The sequence below is a fragment of the Myxine glutinosa genome, chromosome 6 (assembly GCF_964187855.1).
Source record: "Myxine glutinosa chromosome 6, kmMyxGlut1.1, whole genome shotgun sequence".
NCBI lineage: Eukaryota > Metazoa > Chordata > Myxini > Myxiniformes > Myxinidae > Myxine > Myxine glutinosa.
Window position 1 is genome coordinate 23,715,870 of NC_136266.1, and position 19,120 is coordinate 23,734,989.

The window sequence follows — 19,120 nt, forward strand, 5'->3', positions numbered from 1 at the left end:
GGCCCAAACGTTGCATGCATGCTTCTCAACCTCCAAAAGATTGCATGAATGAAAATTGGGAGTTTGGGTGTGTTTAAACACGCTTGTTGAAGATGATTAACCGGGTGCTCATAACAAAAAAAACAAAAATAGCCTTACCAAAATGGCAGTCCGCTATTTTGGTCAGCCCAGTGTCACATCACTGGGTTATTAAGCCGCCATTTTGTTTTGGCCCACTTAAACGTTGAGAATTCGCCAAGCGTTACATTGTTCATCCACTAACAGGAAATATAAACTGGGTTTAGACTGTTGTGATATAGGTTTCCTGCGTCTATCCTGCGCATATGTGTGGACATTTGGAAAGCAATGATGTCCAGAGAAGGAAGAATAAGCTACAGTCACGTGAAAAAGTAAGTACACCCTTGAAATGTTGTTTTAATCTTTTTAACATATGTGGACATATCAATATTTGATCTTCATTTAAACAGTATTTATAGATAAAGGTGATCTAATTGAACAAAAAACAATGAAAGATTGACTTTGCAATAATTTATTCAACATAAAATTAACAGAGATGCCATTTCCTTCTGTTGAAAAAGTAAGTACACCCTTGGATCTAATAGGTGGTATTGGCCCCTTTGGCAGAAACAACATCAAGTAGGCGTTTCCTATAACTGTCTACCAGTCTCTGACATCGACTGGGAGAAATTTTTGCCCACTCCTTCATGCAGAATTCTTTCAGCTGTGCGATGTTTGAGGGGTTTCTTGCATGCACAGCTCGTTTCTAATCCCCCCACAACATCTCGATGGGATTTAGATCCGGGCTTTGACTTGGCCATTCCAGAACCCTCCATTTCTTTCTTTTCAGCCATTCCTTGGTGGATTTACTGGTATGTTTAGGGTCATTGTCATGTTGCAAGGTCCACCTTCGGTTGAGCTTCAACTTTTCGACAGATGGCCTCACATTATCCTCAAGCACCCTCTGGTACAATGAAGAATTCATAGTGGATTATATGATGGTGAGCTGCCCAGGCCCTGATGCAGCAAAGCTGTCCCAACCATAATATTTCCACTACCATGCTTTACAGTGGTATCAGGTTCTTATGGACTAATGCTGTCTTTGGTTTTCGCCAAACATGTCTTCTGGTACTGTGGCCAAATATAGCTCTACCTTTGACTCATCTGTCCAGAGCACATTGTTCCAGAAGTGCTGGTCTTTGCCTCGGTGTTCATTGGCAAACTTTAGTCTTGCCCTGATGTTCTTTGTAGACAGCAAAGGTTTCCTCCTGGCACACCTCCCATGTAGATCAAATTTGTGCAGCCTCTTTCTAATGGTAGACTCGTGCACTTTGACATCAACAGTGGCAAGAGCTACCTGTAGGTCACGTGATGACATTCTGGGGTTCTTAGAGACGTCTTTCAGCATCTTGCGGTCTGCTCTCGGGCTGAACTTGCTGGGGCGGCCTGGCCTAAAGAAGTTGGCAGTTGTTTGGAATCTTCTCCACTTGTAGATGATCTTCCGGACAGTCGAATGATTGATTTCAAATTGTTTGGAGATCTTTTTAAATCCCTTCCCAGACTCGTAGGCATCTATAACCTTCTTTCTGAAGGCCTCAGAGAGCTATTTTGATCTAGGCATGGTGATGCTGCACACTTCAACAACAAAGAGCAAACAAACTAAATGTCTGAGGTTTAAAGAAGACAGGTTCCTCCAAGATCCTCTCTAACGATGTTCTAATCATTTGCACCTGAGCTGGTGCACCTGATTCTAATTTTAGGTATTTGAAGTAGTGATAAATGTCGGGGTGTACTTACTTTTTCCACATGTGAAATTTGCATTTACGTTTATTTAAATGATGCAATGGACTACAAAATGTAAATGTTTCATGATATTTGTTATATTATATCACCTTTATCTATCAATATTGTTGATATCAATATTGATATCATTAATATCAATATTGATGACTTCCGGTTCCTCGGGCTAGTGAGGCGTGCTTCGAGCTCTCCACGGCATCGAACTTTGAGTGTTTTCCCATTCTTGTCTTTGTCAAATTTCCACTGGTTATTTTGCTGTGTACGTGTTATTGTGTGTTTCTAGTTGGTGTTGGTTTGTGGTTCGTGCAAACTTGTGTGTAGTTAATCGTTTTCTGAGTCGTACCTCGTGCGCGGCCTGGTGACTTGGGGCTTCCCTCCCCCCGTCGGTGTTTTGTCAGTTTGGGTTATTTCCTTCGCTGTATTGCTTGTTTCTTTTATTTTCTTTTCTCCCCCTCACCTCACCTCCTGAGACAACGAATTATATATTGATTCTTTCTCTCCTCCCGGACACGTTGCTTGTTCGCTCTCCTCCTCGTCTCGGCTTGTGCCCCGCCCCCTGTATCTCGTTTTCTTCCGCCTCTGCTCCTTCTTTCTCAAATCCACGTTCTCGCTTGGAGACTTTTCCCGGATTGTTTTTTCATCGTTCTGTTTGGATATTGTTGGAATATGTTTAAACCACAGCCGTGATGCTGACGCCGCCCCCCCCCCCCCCCCCCCAGAATTTACATGTTTTAAACGTTTCCCAGTGTGTACCCTGGTCAGAATAGGTACACCGTATCCCTGCGTGTCGTAAGAGACGACTAAGAGGGTTGGCGTCAGGAAGGGCATCCGGCCATAAAAACATTACCTCAAAAAGAGAACCATGACAATCACAAGTACATATGGGCAGGGTGCAGCCCGAAGTGGAGATCGGTTTCTGAGGTTTGGGACATGGAATGTGGGGACAATGACAGGGAGATCAGGAGAAGTGGTGGAAGTATTGGTCAGAAGAAGAGTGGACATATGTTGTGTGCAAGAGACGAGATGGAAGGGAAGTGGTGTGAGAATGGTGAAGGGTAGGCAGGGACAGAAATACAAGTTTGTGTGGCAAGGGTGCCCAGAGGGCGTGAATGGTGTTGGTGTCCTGTTTTCTGAGGAGTTTGTAGACAGTGTGGTGAGTGTGACTAGAGTGAGTGATAGGTTGATGATGGTGAAAATGATGATTGGAAAGATCTTGGTGAACGTCATCTCGGGATATGCTCCGCAGGTTGGTCGAAGCGATGAAGAGAAGGACAAGTTCTGGTGTGCGATAGAGAAGCTGATGGAAAACGTGAAAGATGAGGAAGTTGTTGTGGTGGGAGGAGACCTGAATGGACATGTGGGAAGGAGTATGGATGGTTTTGAGGGAGTTCATGGGGGTTACGGATATGGTGTGAGAAATGGAGAAGGTGAAAGGATTTTGGAGTTTGCTGATGGAGCTGATTTGTTGATTTGTAATACTCAGTTCCAGAAAGAGGACAATAAGCTTGTTACATACACGTCAGGTGGGTCGACGACAACCGTTGACTACCTGATGGTGCGTCGGCGAGATAGGGGGCACCTCCGGGACACAAAGGTGATCCCGGGGGAGGAGGCTGTTTCACAGCACCACTTGGTTGTCTGCGACATAAGGGTGAAAGGTGCGAGGAGAGCTCGGCGGGTGAAGTACCAACCGAGAATGAAGGTGTGGAGGTTGAAAGAGGTGACAGTAAGGGAGGCATTAAAAGAGAGGCTGAGTAGGGTAGAGGATGATGTGGTTGAGCTTGAAAGTGGTTGGATGTCAATGAAAGCTAGTCTGTTGGGAGCCGTTGGTGAGGTATGTGGATGGACAAAAGGACCACCGAGGCACTCGGAAACATGGTGGTGGGATGTTGAGGTTGGAAAGAGGATTGACGAGAAGAGGAAGAAGTTCAAAGAGTGGCAGAAGGCGAAGGGTACGGGAGCAGAAACAGCAGAGCATGAAAGTTATAAGGCAGCCAGGAAGGCTGCAAAGAAAGAGGTAGTAAAGGCGCAGGAGGCATGTAGGAAAATGTTCGGAGAACGCTTGGATTCGGAAGAGGGTCAGAAAGCAGTATTCAGGATTGCAAAGCACATAGCGAAAGAGAGGTGTGATGTGATGGGGGTGAGTTGCTTGAAGGATGAAGTGGGACAAATCGTTGTCGACCCAGATGGAATTAAAGGAAGATGGAAAAGATATATGGAAATGCTGTTGAATACAGAGAATGAATGGGATGGCAACATAGAGAGTAACCCAGTTTTAGGACCGGCAGAGAAGATAACTGAGAAGGAAGTTGAGGAAGTGATAAAAGCAATGAAGAGTGGAAAAGCGGGAGGGCCGACTGGAGTTGTGGGAGATATGTTGAAGGCAGCAGGAAGTTGGGGTGTGAAGAGAATGACAGAGATCTGTAATCTGGTGGTGAAAGAAGGCCGCATTCCAGTGAATTGGGAACTGAGTACCCTCGTCCCTCTATACAAGGGGAAAGGTGACCCTCTGGAGTGTGGCTCATACCGAGCGATAAAGTTATTGGAGCATGGAATGAAGGTATTGGAAAGGGTGTTGGAGAGGAGGATAAGGAAGAAAGTGAAGATCGACGAAATGCAGTTTGGATTTATGCCAGGAAGAGGAACGACAGATGCGCTTTTGATTGTGAGGCAGTTGCAGGAGAAGTACATGGATAAGAGGAAGAAGTTGTTTTTTGGGTTTGTTGATCTGGAGAAAGCATTCGATAGGGTTCCACGCAAAGTATTGACATGGGCATTGAGGAAGTTAGGAGTGGAGGAATGGTTCATCAGAGTAGTGATGGCAATGTACAAAAGAGCACGTACAGCTGTAAGGACGAAGGACGGGAACAGTGGTGAGTTTGAGGTGAAGGTGGGAGTGCATCAGGGGTCGGTACTAAGTCCACTACTATTTGTAGCTGTGATGGAGGTGCTGGCTCAGACCGTAAAGGAGGGTTTACCGTGGGAGTTGTTGTATGCAGATGATCTGGTGTTGATTGCGGAAAGTATGGATGGACTGAAGGAAAAGATGAACAAGTGGAAGGAATGTATGGAGACAAAAGGTCTGAAGGTGAATATCGGAAAGACAAAGGTGATGGCAAGTGGTAAAGCATGTGGTGAGGTGGAAAGAACTGGGAAGTGGCCGTGTGCTGTGTGCAGGAAGGGTGTCGGAGTGAACTCCATTCAATGTACAATGTGTGCTGAGTGGGTTCATCAAAAATGTAGTGGTCTGAGAGGGTCATTAACCAGTGTGGCAGCTACATTCAAATGTAAGGTGTGCACAGAGGGAGCTGCAGATGGAGGAAATGTTGAGTTGGATCTTGGAGACGGCGTGAAGCTGGAAGGTGTGAAAACATTTTGCTACCTCGGAGACATGCTGAATGGAGAAGGTGGATCAGACTCGGCAACGGTTGCTCGAGTGAGATGTGCATGGAAGAAGTTTCGGGAACTGAGTGGCGTGCTGATGAGGAGGAGAGTGTCGCTGAAGCTGAAGGGAAAGGTGTATGCTGCATGTGTGAGAAGTGTTATGATTTATGGGAGCGAGACATGGGTAATGAACGTAGAGCAGCAACGAAGGCTGGAAAGGGTGGAAATGCGAATGGTTCGATGGATGTGCGGAGTATCGTTGAGAGAGAGGAAGACAAATGATGAATTGCGAAAGATGATGGGAATATTGCCTGTGATTGATGCTGTGAAGAGGACCAGGTTGAGATGGTTTGGTCATGTATTGAGGAAGGATGAAAGTGACCGGTTGAGAAGAGTGATGGAAGTTAATGTAGAAGGAAGTAGAGGACGGGGAAGACCGAGAAAGACTTGGCTAAAGATGGTGGAAGAAGAAATGCGGGCAAGGGGGTTAACAAGGAGAGATGCAGAAAATAGGGCAAAATGGAGAAGATTGTCATGGGGACCGCAAGGCTAACCCCTGCTCTAGCAGGGAACATGGCCTTAAAATGCATGTTGTTGTTGTTGTTGTATCAATATTGTTGAAATGAAGATCAAATAGCTGTATGTTGAAATATGTTGAAAAAGTCAAAACTTTACATGGGGTGTACTTACTTTTTCACATAACTCAGTCTTGTGCTTGTGAGGTTTGTAGTTTTTGATTTATTAATGTTTAAAAATATGGCCTGTAGGCCGATGGTCTTGGATTGGTCATGGAAAGTGGCTTGGCTGCTGGGTTTTTAATGAATAAACTTGTCTAAATTAAGGTTTTGGTTAAAGTTATGGATATCATCGCATGCCTGAGGTCATAAGCTTTCAAATTATGTTAGGACTGTGCACAGATTGCTTATAAATCAGGAATAATGACTTTGCAAAGGAATTCCTTTGGAGAAAGCACACTTTTCCACAGATATATTTCAACTCGGATTCGATTTTTGTTTTTGGTGGTCGCTAGAGTGGTTGAACATTCAATTGTAACAAATTTGGTGGAAATCTGATACATTTGGACTAACTTACAGGCTTTAAGCAGTTGACGTAGCAGAATGATGCATCAGATGATCATCTCCGAAAATGTTTGTCAGGACTTCACAGGCTCATTTTAACTCTAATTCCATTTCTATTTTAGGTTTTCATTGTCGCTACGAGAGAAGGAGACCCTGGCAAAATAAATCTGGTGAAAATCAGTTCGGTTTTGACTACAGTAGAGCAACATGTGGTGAAGTATCGCTCTCCTATCGCTTCGTTTCTTTTTTTCTCTCTCTTTTTCTTTCTTTCTCTTTCTCTTTCTCTTTCTCTCTCTCTCTCTCTCTCTCTCTCTCTCTCTCTCTCTCTCTCCCCATCCTGTCCTTCCACTTCCTCCTCACACCACCCCTCCCTCTCAGAGTGCAGCAACAAAATCATAAATCAGATCAATCAAAACCATTCCTCAAGGACATCAGGGCCTACAACAACTATTTAGCAATGGTTTACATTGGCTGAAAAAAAGTACTGTATGTCCACCAGAAGGGTGATTTAATCCATTATTCAAAATTCAGGGAAAAGTTTTCAACATAATTGGATCTGATAGCTCAAGATGGAAATCCAAAGTATGCCCAAATATTTTTCCATGACTGACCATGAGCTTGAAAATAGAACGAGGCACAAGCCTCATCTACAACAAGATCTTCTACTCAAAGCACAGGAAGCTCTGCACCATTGCAATCCTTACATGAAAGACATAAAAAGCATGTTGGAGCTGCATGGTAATAAAAAGGAAGTCAAGCTTCTTCTGAATGCTGAATGTTGACCAACACGAGCTCAACCAAGACAGTACAACTGATCCAATACCTCAGAAGTTGCAGCTATAACGCCTAGAGAAGACAAAGGTTTCAACAAGAAATGAAAAAAGAGCAATCGGTGATTGCAGACCCTCGCCAGTACGTGTTTGTGTGGTTTTGTCCTTTGGGTCTCCGGGTATTTTGGATCCTCTGGGTCATTTGGGTCCTCAGGTTCTTTATGGGTCTGTTGGGTCCTCATGGTCCTTGGACCATCTGCGTCTTCGGGGTCTTTTGAGTCCTCTGGGTCTTTAGGTATGTAAGGGTCTTTGTGTTTGTCCAGGCTCATTGGCTCAGCATCTAAAATGGGTCATGGATAATCAAAACACCATTAGAAGCCAAGAAGTACATTGGTCTCATGGATGCTATCAGGAACAATGATAAACTTTGAACTGGCACCAGAATTATCCTCCCTCCGTCAGTCTATGGTTTGCCAAGATTGTATTCAAAATAGTTCCAGGATTGCATGACCCTCATCAGAGTCTATGGTAAACCTGACTTCTTCAACACCTTCACTTGCAACCCCAACTGGCCAGAAATAAAAAGCATCACTTCTTCCAAGGAAATCCCCAAGAAATAGACCAGGTATCGTTGCCAAACTTTTCAACATGAAGAAGAGAGCACGATTGGTTGATCTCACAAAAAACAATATATTGGGCAAGATTAAGGCATTTACTTGTGTGAAGGAAGACCAGAAAAGTGGATCTCTGGTGAGTTTAAGCCGATTCATTACAACGTTTGAAGGTAGTAGCTAGGAGTATTTGCGTGAATTTGCATTTCAGGGCACGGAACAGAATAAACGGAACAGAACAGAATAATCATGATTAGCACGATGGAAAGCTGACACCGTTTCCCAAGAGGAAACTTAGCTTCTGTTATGAATATATCTAAGAATAACTGCATCCAAGGTCGTTATACAGGTAAAATATATTGGTTCATCTTGAAATTTTCATGAATGTTTTAACAGACAATTTATGGTAATCCGATACCCTATTACACCCTCTAAAAGCATTTTAAACAATCCTAACTATTTCCATTAATTCAATGGTCCACAACAACTACTAAAGTCCTGCCATTGCCAATTATGATAATAATTGTGCAATTTCAATCCTTGAGTGATTATTTAATTATACTTTATGACATATTTTTACATTAAAAATTTAAATATTTGGACCAAACAACATGCTTTTCTTATTTATTATTTGTGGGTAAAATCATTCTAAGAAGCAGCACATGTTTAACGATAAAGGCACTCGGTAGAGAGCATGCCTCTGCCAAGCTGAAAAGTTTATGGTTTGTATCCCACTGATTGGTCAAAGATCTGGATCCGACATGACCCAAAATCTAATTGGCTTGTTTTTGTCACTTACCCAACACATCTACCAAGTGTTGTCACAAGTCATCCACAATTTTGTGAAATATCATGCGACATATCATTTTTAGCCCCATCACTCAATGGTGAACAATCACTTGAAAAATTAAATAACTCGTATCTGGATCTATATTCAGTTCTTCACCAAAATCGAAGTAACTTGTCCTTGTCAAACATCCAACCTGTCCAACAAGTTTCATCCGAATCCATTCATATTTTTTTGAGATATTTGTGCGATATATCGGTTTCAGCTCTATCACTCAACGGTGAAGAATCACTTTAAGAATTCTCTGATCCGGAGCCGCATTCAAATATTCACCCGAATTGAATCATTTCTTCCTTGTCAAATACTCAACCTGTCCACCAAGTTTCGTCCGAATACGTCCGTAACTTTTTGAGATATTGTGTTATATATCGTTTTTTATTGTCCTCTCTCAATGGTAAAGAATCCCTTAAAATTCTCGGATCTAGATTCGGATGCAGATCTTCACCAAAATGTAATGATTTCGTCCGCGTAAAATACCCAACTTCTCCACCAAATTTGGTCTGAATCCATCCACAAATTTGAGATATTTTGTTCACAGACAGACAGACAAAAACAGACAGGGGTGAAAACATAACCTCCACCCACGTTCGGTGATGGAGGTAACTATAACACCACTCGGTAGAATGCATACCTCCGCCAGGCTGAACAGTTTACGTTTTGTATCCCACTGACAGGCCGGATCTGGACTGGGACCTGAACCAAACTCTAATTGGCTTGTTCTCGTCACTTACACAACTAATCCACCAAGTTGTCATTATATATCCACAACATTTTGAGGCATCATGCTATATATCGTTGTTGTCCCCATCTCTCAATGGTAAAGAATGAATTAAAAACATTCTCGTATCCAGATCCGGATCTTCACCAAAATCGAATCAATTAGTCCTTGTCACACACAAAACCTGTCCATCAAGTTTCGTCTGAATCAGTCCATAACTTTTTGACATCCTGCTCACAGACAGACAGAAAGACAGACAAACGGTGAAAACAATCTCCATCCACCTTTAGTGGCGGAGGTAACAAAGCATGAAAAACTTAAACTCATTAATATTTATTTCAGCATGTACATTTTCAGCATGGTGCTACCGGATCCACATAACAAAGCGCTATGAAAGGTCGTCACGATGTACATGCTCCATGTACCATGCGGAGCAGACAACCCTGGAGAACATGCAGCAAAACCTTTCCCAAAGAGGAACATGTCCACACCATCATCAGGGAACGCACGTATCCCCTGCATCACCGAAGAGTATGCCGAAAGAAAATGTTCTCCCGGTAAATGGATGGCTATGCAGTTCTCATAATTTTGGACATTATAGACACAAGTTAGTTTTCCATGCCAAAACATAACAACATACCTTCACGCAAAGCAAGAATATTCTCCAAGCATGATAATACTAATAACTAGAACGGCACTCAGGAAACAGCATACCTCCGCCTGGTGAACAGTTTACCTTTTGTACCTCAGAGTAGAACAGAAAAATCACAATACGGATTTCACATTTAATAAAAATCAATCACAGGAATCACCATATTTACAGTCTTTCATACCCTGATCTACCCCTCGTTTTTGGCCATATAACTCAATGCTGAAGGATCACTGAAAATTATACTAGCTGGATCCAGATCTTCACGAAAATTGAATCGATTCTTCCTTGTCATACACACAACCTGTCCAACAAGTTTCGTCCAAATCCATCCATAACTTTTTGAGATATCCTGTTCTGTATCGTTTTTGCCCTATCTCCCAATGGGTGAAGAATCACTTCAAAAATTCCAGTAGCCGGATCCGGATCTTCACCAAAATCTAATCATTTCGTCCTTGTCACATACGCTACATCTCTGGCAATTTTTGTCTGAATCCATCCACAACTTTTTGAGATTTTTGTTCACAAACGGACAGACATCGATTGGCAGATAGGTGAAATATTTGGGAGAATTGTGACTTTGATGATACAAGCATGAGAGTTGGCACACAGAGTATGCCCTGAGGAAGATATTTGACCATAGGGCCATCGCAGATTTGTCCTGTGACAACAATGGCGGCTATTTTTTCAAAATGGCCTCCATTGCTTGTTATTTTACATATATTTGGTACATTACTGTGTATAAACTGTTGTTGTGGTCATACAAGCTTGACATTTGGCACATAATTAAAGACCTCTAACTATTAGGGTTACCATATATTTGTCCTGTGACAACAATGATTTGAAAATGGCCGCCATTTATATGGTATATTATGGTATATGGTATATGGTATATGGTATATGGTATATGAATTTGTATAAACTGTTGTTTGAATCATACAAGCATGGTATTTGGTACACAGTTAAATATTCGGACTATTAGAGTCATCACAGATGTGTCCAATAAAAATGGCGCCCAATTTTTAGTACGGCAGATAGGTGAAATATTTGGGAGAATAGTGCCTTTGATGATACAAGCACGAGAGTTGGCACACAGAGTATGCCCAAAGGAAGATATTTGGCTATAGGGCCACCGCAGATTTGTCCTGTGACAACAATGGCGGCCATTTTTCAAAAAAGGACAAATCTGCGATGGCTCTATAGCCAAATATCTTTCTTAGGACATACTCTGTGTGCCAAATGCCATGGTTGTATCATCAAAGGCACAATTCCTGCACCTATCTGCCATACTAACAGGGGTGAAAACAGAACCTCCATCCACCTTTGGTGGTGCAGGTAACAACAAAAAAATAAAAAAATAAAAAAATAAAAAAATAAATAATAGTTCCCTTACAAGGAACTTCGATACTGGAGGAGGCCATTGGGCCCATCAAAACCTGTGCTCGTATTGCCAACTTAGAGTTAGTTCATGCTCTATCCTCCAAATGCTGAACATCAAGCAAGGAAGCAGCACATACCATTTTTAAACTATTTGATATGACTCGGCCAGGGTTAAACCCACTAACCTTCCAGACTCAGAGCGGACGCTCTAACCATCACGCCACTGAGGCTAGTGAAAGAAAGGCTCTGTGACCTTCAAGGCAGATCAATTTACTCTCACCAGAGTAAAATATATCTCTGTCTCGCAAATTTGACGAGCTTACAGATGCTTTGCATGATGAATGGGATAAAATTCCTCAACAAATCGTCAGAAAGTTAAATTACACGACGAAAAATCATTATTTGACCATTGAGACAATCTGTGAATTAACACGTCGCTGCATTAAAGTACTTTCCACATCCACAGACATAAAGTTTATTGCAGTTCAGTTTATTGCAGTTACCAGAGTACAGAATATCCTTCACTTTTTGTGCACAGTACAACAGCAGCAGGAAAAAATATCTCCCAAAAAGGAAATGAAAATATTTCTAGTTATTTTTCTTTTTCAAACACTCAAAAATAAAAAATATATTCAGAAGGTAATAAAATGTCATGCAATAAAGCCATAAAGCAACTTGCTGACAAGAACTAAATGGTACAGAAGGATGTATGCTCACCAACTTTTCCTTCAGTCTGGAAATCTCTTTTTGATGCTTTATGCAATCTTTGTACTTTTCTTTGTAGTGTTCTGCACCCATCATAAGGCGTAACTTCAGGTCCTCGTTTGCCTTCTGTAGCTGTTCATGGTCCTCAAGCCCACCTTTAGCCACGTCCAGCCCCTGAACTTGAGCCTCCACCTAAACAACAACAAAGAAAAAGTGAATATCCCATTTAAGCAAACACATTTACAGAAATAACCAAAAACTACACATCAAAAAACAATTACAACTGGAATGGCACTCGGTTGAGCATATACACGACTCACAATAAGTTAGGGATATTGGCAGGTTCTTCAGTGTGGTTGATTTTGTGCATTAATTATGTTGAAAAAAGTTGTTGGTCCTAATTCTATGGTTATTAATGAGTGTGAAAAAACACAGCATTCTTGATTTCAATACCCTAACCCTAACCCCTAAAAAAATAAAATAAACTCACTCCCACAATATCCCTCACTTATTGTGAGTAGTGTACTTCCAGCAGGCTGAACAGCTTACGTTTTGTATCCCATTAAGAGGCCGGATCTGCATCCGGGCCTCAACCAAAATCTCATCTGCTTGTTATTGTCTCCAACCCACCTAATCCACCAAGTTTTGTAATAATCCGTCCATAGATTTTTGAGCTATTGTGCTATATATCGTTTTTGGACATATCTCTCATTGGTGAAGAATCACTTTAAGAGTTCTAGAATCGGGATCCGGATCCAGATCTTCACCAACACCCAATAAATTTGTCTTTAACACACATCCAGCCAGTCCACAATGTTTCGTCTGAATCCGTCCATAACTTTTTGAGATAGTCTGCTCACAGAAGACAGACCACGGGTTTTTTTTTTTGGTTTTTTTTTGTATACTGAATCGAGGCTCGTGAAAGAGCTAACATTTATTTCACAAACAAATCAACCAGACAAACAAAATACATAAAAAGAAGGAGCGGAAGACAAGATGGGGAGAGAAGGGGAAGCACACAAACATAACATTTGAGAGCAGGGAGATGTGTGGGAGGGAGAGGGCTTGGGGGGAGGAGGCGTGGGAAGGGGGGGGGGGGGGGTGGGAGAAATATAAAACACAAGGACACCAAGGACTTCCCGGACACAAGTTGGTATTTCAAAATGTGGATTTGGGGTGAAATTAGCGGGGGTAGAAAAGATCAAGGTTTTGGATGGGGGAAGAAAAGAGATGGTGGTGAACAGCTGTTTTAAAGACCCGGGCCGAAACAACTTTAACTTAGTGTGACACTTAGGTGTGGTTACCCTCTACTTTTAACCTCACCCTGAGTGCGACAGTTTTAACACTAAATATGTCCCGCCTGCTGCGTTGCATCCTATCTAAGTGACTCATGCCCACAGATTAACCGAATTGCGGAATCAAAAAAGGTGGTGAAAACGTAGCCTCTGTCCACCTTGGGTGGCATAGGTAAAAATTAGAGAATGTTAAATGCAACACAATAAAAATTGGTAGTCAAAGGCAAACCATATGGTAGTCACAAAATGGACCTTCCAACCCTGACCAAATTAAGTCATACACGTGATAGCTGTTCCTCAAGCTTGGAACAATGCAGCCGTGAACGATGCAGGTCCGCCATAGTCTTATCCCTCGTCGTCGTCGCCTCGAGAATCTCTTCACTCAATAGCTCGAGTCGTTGCTCATTTGCAGCACGTTGGTCTTCCGATTGGCGCAACTGCTCAGATACTTTAGCTGATGTATTCTGCAAACGAAATAATCACCACAACCTTCAAAAGCAACCTACTTCATATGGCCTTTTCATGCAAGTATACAAATATATATATATATATACAGTCATGTGAAAAAGTAAGTACACCCCATGTAAAGTTTTGACTTTTTCAACATATTTCAACATACATCTATTTGATCTTCATTTCAAAAATATTGATAGATAAAGGTGATGTAATATAACAAATATCATGAAACATTTACATTTTGTCGTCCATTGTATAATTTAAATAAACATAAATGCAAATTTCGCATGTGGAAAAATTGAGGACACCACTACATTTATCACGACTTCAAATACCTAAAATTAGAATCAGGTGCACCAGCTCAGGTGCAAATGATTAGAACATCGTTAGAGAGGATCTTGGAAGAACCTGTCTTATTTAAACCTCAGACATTTCGTTTGGTTTGCTCTTTGTTGTTGAAGTGTGCGGCGTCACCATGCCTAGATCAAAAGAACTCTGAGGCCTTCAGAAAGAAGGTTATAGATGCCTACGAGTCTGGGAAGGGATTTAAAAAGATCTCCAAACAATTTGAAATCAATCATTCGACTGTCCGGATGATCATCTACAAGTGGAGAAGATTCCAAACAACTGCCAACTTGTTCAGGCCAGGCCGCCCCAGCAAGTGTAGACCGAGAGAACACCGCAAGATGCTGAAAGAAGTCCCTAAGGACCCCAGAATGTCATCACGCGACCTACAGGTAGCTCTTGCCACTGTTGATGTCAAAGTGCACGAGTCTACCATTAGAAAGAGGCTGCACAAATTTGATCTATATGGGAGGTGTGCCAGAAGGAAACCTTTGCTGTCTACAAAGAACATCAGGGCAAGACTAAAGTTTGCCAATGAACACCTTGGCAAAGACCAGCACTTCTGGAACAATGTGGTCTGGACAGATGAGGCGAAAGTAGAGCTATTTGGCCACAGTACCAGAAGACATGTTTGGCGAAAACCAAAGACAGCATTTGACCACAAGAACCTGATACCAACTGCAAAGCATGGTGGTGGAAATATTATGGTTTGGGGCAGCTTTGCTGCATCAGGGCCTGGGCAGCTCACCATCATAGAATCCACGATGAATTCTTCATTGTACCAGAGAGTGCTAGAGGATAATGTGAGGCCATCTGTTGGAAGTTGAAGCTCAACTGAAGGTGGACCTTGCAACATGACAATGACCCTAAACATTCCAGTAAATCCACCCAGGAATGGCTGAACAGAAAGAAATGGAAGGTTCTGGAATGGCCAAGTCAAAGCCCGGATCTAAATCCCATCGAGATGTTGTGGGGGGATTTGAAACGAGCTGTGCATGCAAGAAACCCCTCAAACATCGCACAGCTGAAAGAATTCTGCATTGAGGAGTGGGCAAAAATTTCTCCCAGTCGATGTCAGAGACTGGTAGACAGTTATAAGAAACGCCTACTTGAGGTTGTTTCTGCCAAAGGGGGCAATGCCACCTATTAGAGCCAAGGGTGTACTTAACTTTTTCCACATGCGAAATTTGCATTTATGTTTATTTAAATTATACAATGGACTACAAAATGTAAATGTTTCATGATATTTGTTATATTATATCACCTTTATCTATCAATATTGTTGAAATGAAGATCAAATAGCTGTATGTTGAAATGTGTTGAAAAAGTCAAAACTTTACATGGGGTGTGTGTGTGTGTATATATATACGGGGTGTGTTCAAAAAGTATCCGACCTTTGTTCATAAAAAATACTCGTATCCAGATACAACAAACTTATACTAATGTCCTTCAAAGTAGTCCCCTTGGGCTGCCACACACTTCTCCCAACGGTTCTGCCACTGTCGGAAGCAGCGCTGGAACGCCTCTTTTGGGATGGCGCGCAGCTGGTCCGTCGCATTCCGCATGATGTCTTCTCTGGACTGAAATCTGGTCCCTTTCAGGGGCATTTTCAGCTTGGAGAAAAGCCAGAAGTCACACGGAGCCATGTCGGGAGAGTAGGGAGCCTGACGAAGCACAGGTGTGTTGTGTTTGGCCAAGAAACTCTATCAAATGTGAAGAATGGGCGGGTGCGTTATCGTGATGGAGCTGCCAATTGCCCGCTGCCCACAGGTCCGGCCGTTTGCGTCGCACAGCGTCACGAAGGCGACGCAGAACCTCTTGGTAATACTCCTTGGTGATGGTTGTACCGTGTGACATGATGACATTGTACCGTGTGACACTATACGGTTCTGAGATTTGTATATACTAGGGCATTGCCCGTACTATATCTATATCTAAAATTATATCCCCCCCCTCTATTTACATGAAATGGTTTGGTCCAAAGCGAACGGCTTGCGAGTACGGTGACAATCCCCCCCCTCTATTTACATGCAATGGTTTGGTCCAAAGCGAACGGCTTCCGGAGTTTGGTAAAGAAATCGCCATCGCGTGCACAAACGCGCAGGAAAGCGAATGAATCGCAAATTCGTTTTTATTAGTTGTAAAACATAGTTTAACGCCAACATAGTTTGCAAACGTGAAATAAATGAATACGCTCTCAAATGTGCCATCCGAGGCAGAGTGTGCCCGCCACGTTCGGCACACGCGATCGTTCGCTGCTCTCTGATTGGTTGAATCGTTTTTTGGACATAGCTCGGTAAGTAATTGTCCGATTAATATGAAACCTTGAAAAGGCACATCCTCGGGTCCCCAGCAATATACCTGGCAAGTTAAAAGTATATCGGACCCGTGGTTGTCGAGAAACAGCGGTCACAGACAAACGTACAGACAGAGATTACTGGAATTATAGATAGACTAGGGCATGCCCGTACTATATATATGCCCGTACTATATATCTATCTAAAATTATATCCCCCCCCTCTATTTACATGAAATGGTTTGGTTCATTCGCAACGCCAAAGCGAACGGCGAACGGCTTGCGAGTACAGTGACAATCCCCCCCCTCTATTTACATGAATGGTTTGGTCCATTCGCAACGACCACAGAACCCCCCCCTCTATTTACATGCAATGGTTTGGTCCAAAGCGAACGGCTTCCGGAGTTTGGTAAAGCAATCGCCATCGCGTGCACAAACGCGTGGTTGCCCGTTCCTTGCCAAAAAAAAAAAAAAACGCTACCCGTACGCTCTACCCCGCCCGTACGCCCGTAAACAAAAAATACAACGCTCTTCGCTTCCGCCCTTCGCTCTGACTGAATTGGGAGAAATAATGCGCATAAGAAATCGAATTACGTACCGTAATGGCGGTCAGCTCGTAACGCGCTCAGCTCCGCTCGTCTCACATCGGCCACGCCTACGCAACAAAGCGTTCTGTGATTGGCTGCCGGAAAGCGTGCTGCCGGACAGTCTTCACTGTCCGGAAGTTCGCAAATCGCAGTTAGGATGAATCGTTTTAATTTAATCGCAGTTTGAATTCGTTTTAAAACATAGTTTAACGGCAACATAGTTTTCCAACGTGAAATAAATGAATACGCTGTCAAATGTGCCGTCCGAGGCAGAGTCTGATCGCCACGTTCGGCACACGTGATAGCTCGCTGCTCTCTGATTGGTTGAATCGTTTTTTGGACATAGCTCGGTAAGTAATTGTCCGATTAATATGAAACCTTGAAAAGGCACATCCTCGGGTCCCCAGCAATATACCTGGCAAGTTTCAAGTATATCGGACCCGTGGTTGTCGAGAAACAGCGGTCACAGACACACAGACACACAGACACACAGACAGACACACAGAGATTGCTGGAATTATAGATAGATGACATCATTAAAGGTTAAATGTTTGCCCCCCATAGTTAGTCCACAAGCAACACGTGGGCCCACTTAGAGTATTAGTTATGCCATAGTATGTGCAAGAGTAGGCCATTTCCCTGGTAACATCTGCGTTGTGTAAATAAATGAGCTTAGGTCCTTTCATACTGCGCCACCCACCCCCAATTCCATCATGGGCATAATCGATCCCGCTCCCCATTTGGCATCCCTCAAGTTTGTTACGCTTTGGCTGCCAGCAGCGTTCGCTGCCCTTTGTGTGCTCGAAACTAGTCAAGTGACACGAGGTAGGCCTGAAAAGAGGGAGGAGCGCGAGGTCGGGGTGTGGCGGCATGAAGGAGCACGTCAGAGGCGATGATGGTAAGGGCCATCAGCCAACCAGGGCTCCGAGGGCATGGCGTGATAGGGCGTGGTGAAGAACGTCTGGTGAGTTCCAGAGGGTTCCAAGGGCGTGGCAATAAAACCCTTTGCACGAGGGCCCCAACCTCAATTGAGATGAGAAGGGATGCGCGGTGTTGAATCGAGTTATGAGAAGGGAGACGCAGGCGCTCGAGGACTGACCAGGAGAACTTCGTTGTACAAGAGAACTCGTTACCAGGACTCGGAGAACTCATATGAAAGGATTTGTCAGAGGACTTGAAGGAATTGAAAAGTGCATTGTTAGCGCCTATTCGCTTATTACGTATGCGGCCGCAGCTGCCAGTGTAATCGCCAGAGCCCAGCCCTACCGTTCGCCCCGTAATTATCCCGTGCGCGCCAACGACACGCGGAGAGCTCCTGCCGTCTCGAGTCATCTACTTCGCGGTGTGAGCTTGAGACCGGAGGAAGAGCTGCCCGGACGCCATCCCTGGACGTGGTGACCATCAACCTGTTCGTCTGCAATCCCCGTGTGAGTGTGTCTGAGTGTGAACGGGCCCGTTTGTCCAAGGAATAAGTATAAGACTGCTTAAGGATTGCACTGTGTCTTCTTCTTCTCAACATTGTAAATAGTGTGAATAAATCTTGTTCTTTCTTTCTTTCTTCCCAATTCGACCGTTTCTGTGATTTCCATCATTGGGTAAGCGTGGCACAATTAAGAATCGCTTGGATCGGGGTCTCATCATTGATAACGGCTCGGGTCACGGGTTCGCTACCGCTCGGTGTATCCACCAACACCCGTGATTCATGCGGGGCTTATTTCCTCGTTTCTGGGCAGCGCGAGTAATTAGGTATTAGTGATTAGTCCTACGACCCTATTTCGCGCTGTCTGGGAGGGACGTCATAGGTCCCGGGTTCCGTCGGCTAGTCAAAGACAAGGGGACTAATCCCCCCTTGGTAAGGGGAAAAGGCCGGCGCTGAGATCTGCAACAATTGGTGTCAGGAGTGGGATTTGGAACCTGGGACTAAAGTTCTTTAGACCAAATTTTGGACATCAATTGTACTATTGGCCGCAACAATTGGTGTCGGGGAGTGGGATTGGACCCGAGGTGCGCCTAACGCACTCAAAATTACGAGCGGCCAAAATTTAGTATAACATCCAAATTAAATTCGTGCCATGGATAACCAAGACGGTCGGATGTTGGTGGGGGTAAATGGGGAGGATGAGGAGTTAGAATCAACCCAGGACCCCCGGGAAGAATTGGGAGAAGTGGAGGATGCAATTGATGAGGGTACAGCAGTAGAG

The 19,120-nt window shown here is 43.5% G+C and overlaps 1 protein-coding gene across 9 annotated transcripts in view; it reads right to left on the reverse strand.

Moving 5' to 3' along the window:
- The window catches only part of TAX1BP1 (Tax1 binding protein 1), a 249,415-nt gene that overhangs the window by 92,417 nt on the left and 137,878 nt on the right, over positions 1 to 19,120 (reverse strand). For all 9 annotated transcript variants that reach the window (XM_078779689.1, XM_078779688.1, XM_078779687.1 and 6 more), the window contains exons 9-10: positions 13,517 to 13,699; positions 11,953 to 12,132 (exon numbers count right to left, since the gene is read on the reverse strand). In XM_078779689.1, coding sequence (XP_078635815.1) covers positions 11,953 to 12,132; positions 13,517 to 13,699 — 363 coding nt within the window. The remainder of the gene's footprint in view (positions 1 to 11,952; positions 12,133 to 13,516; positions 13,700 to 19,120) is intronic.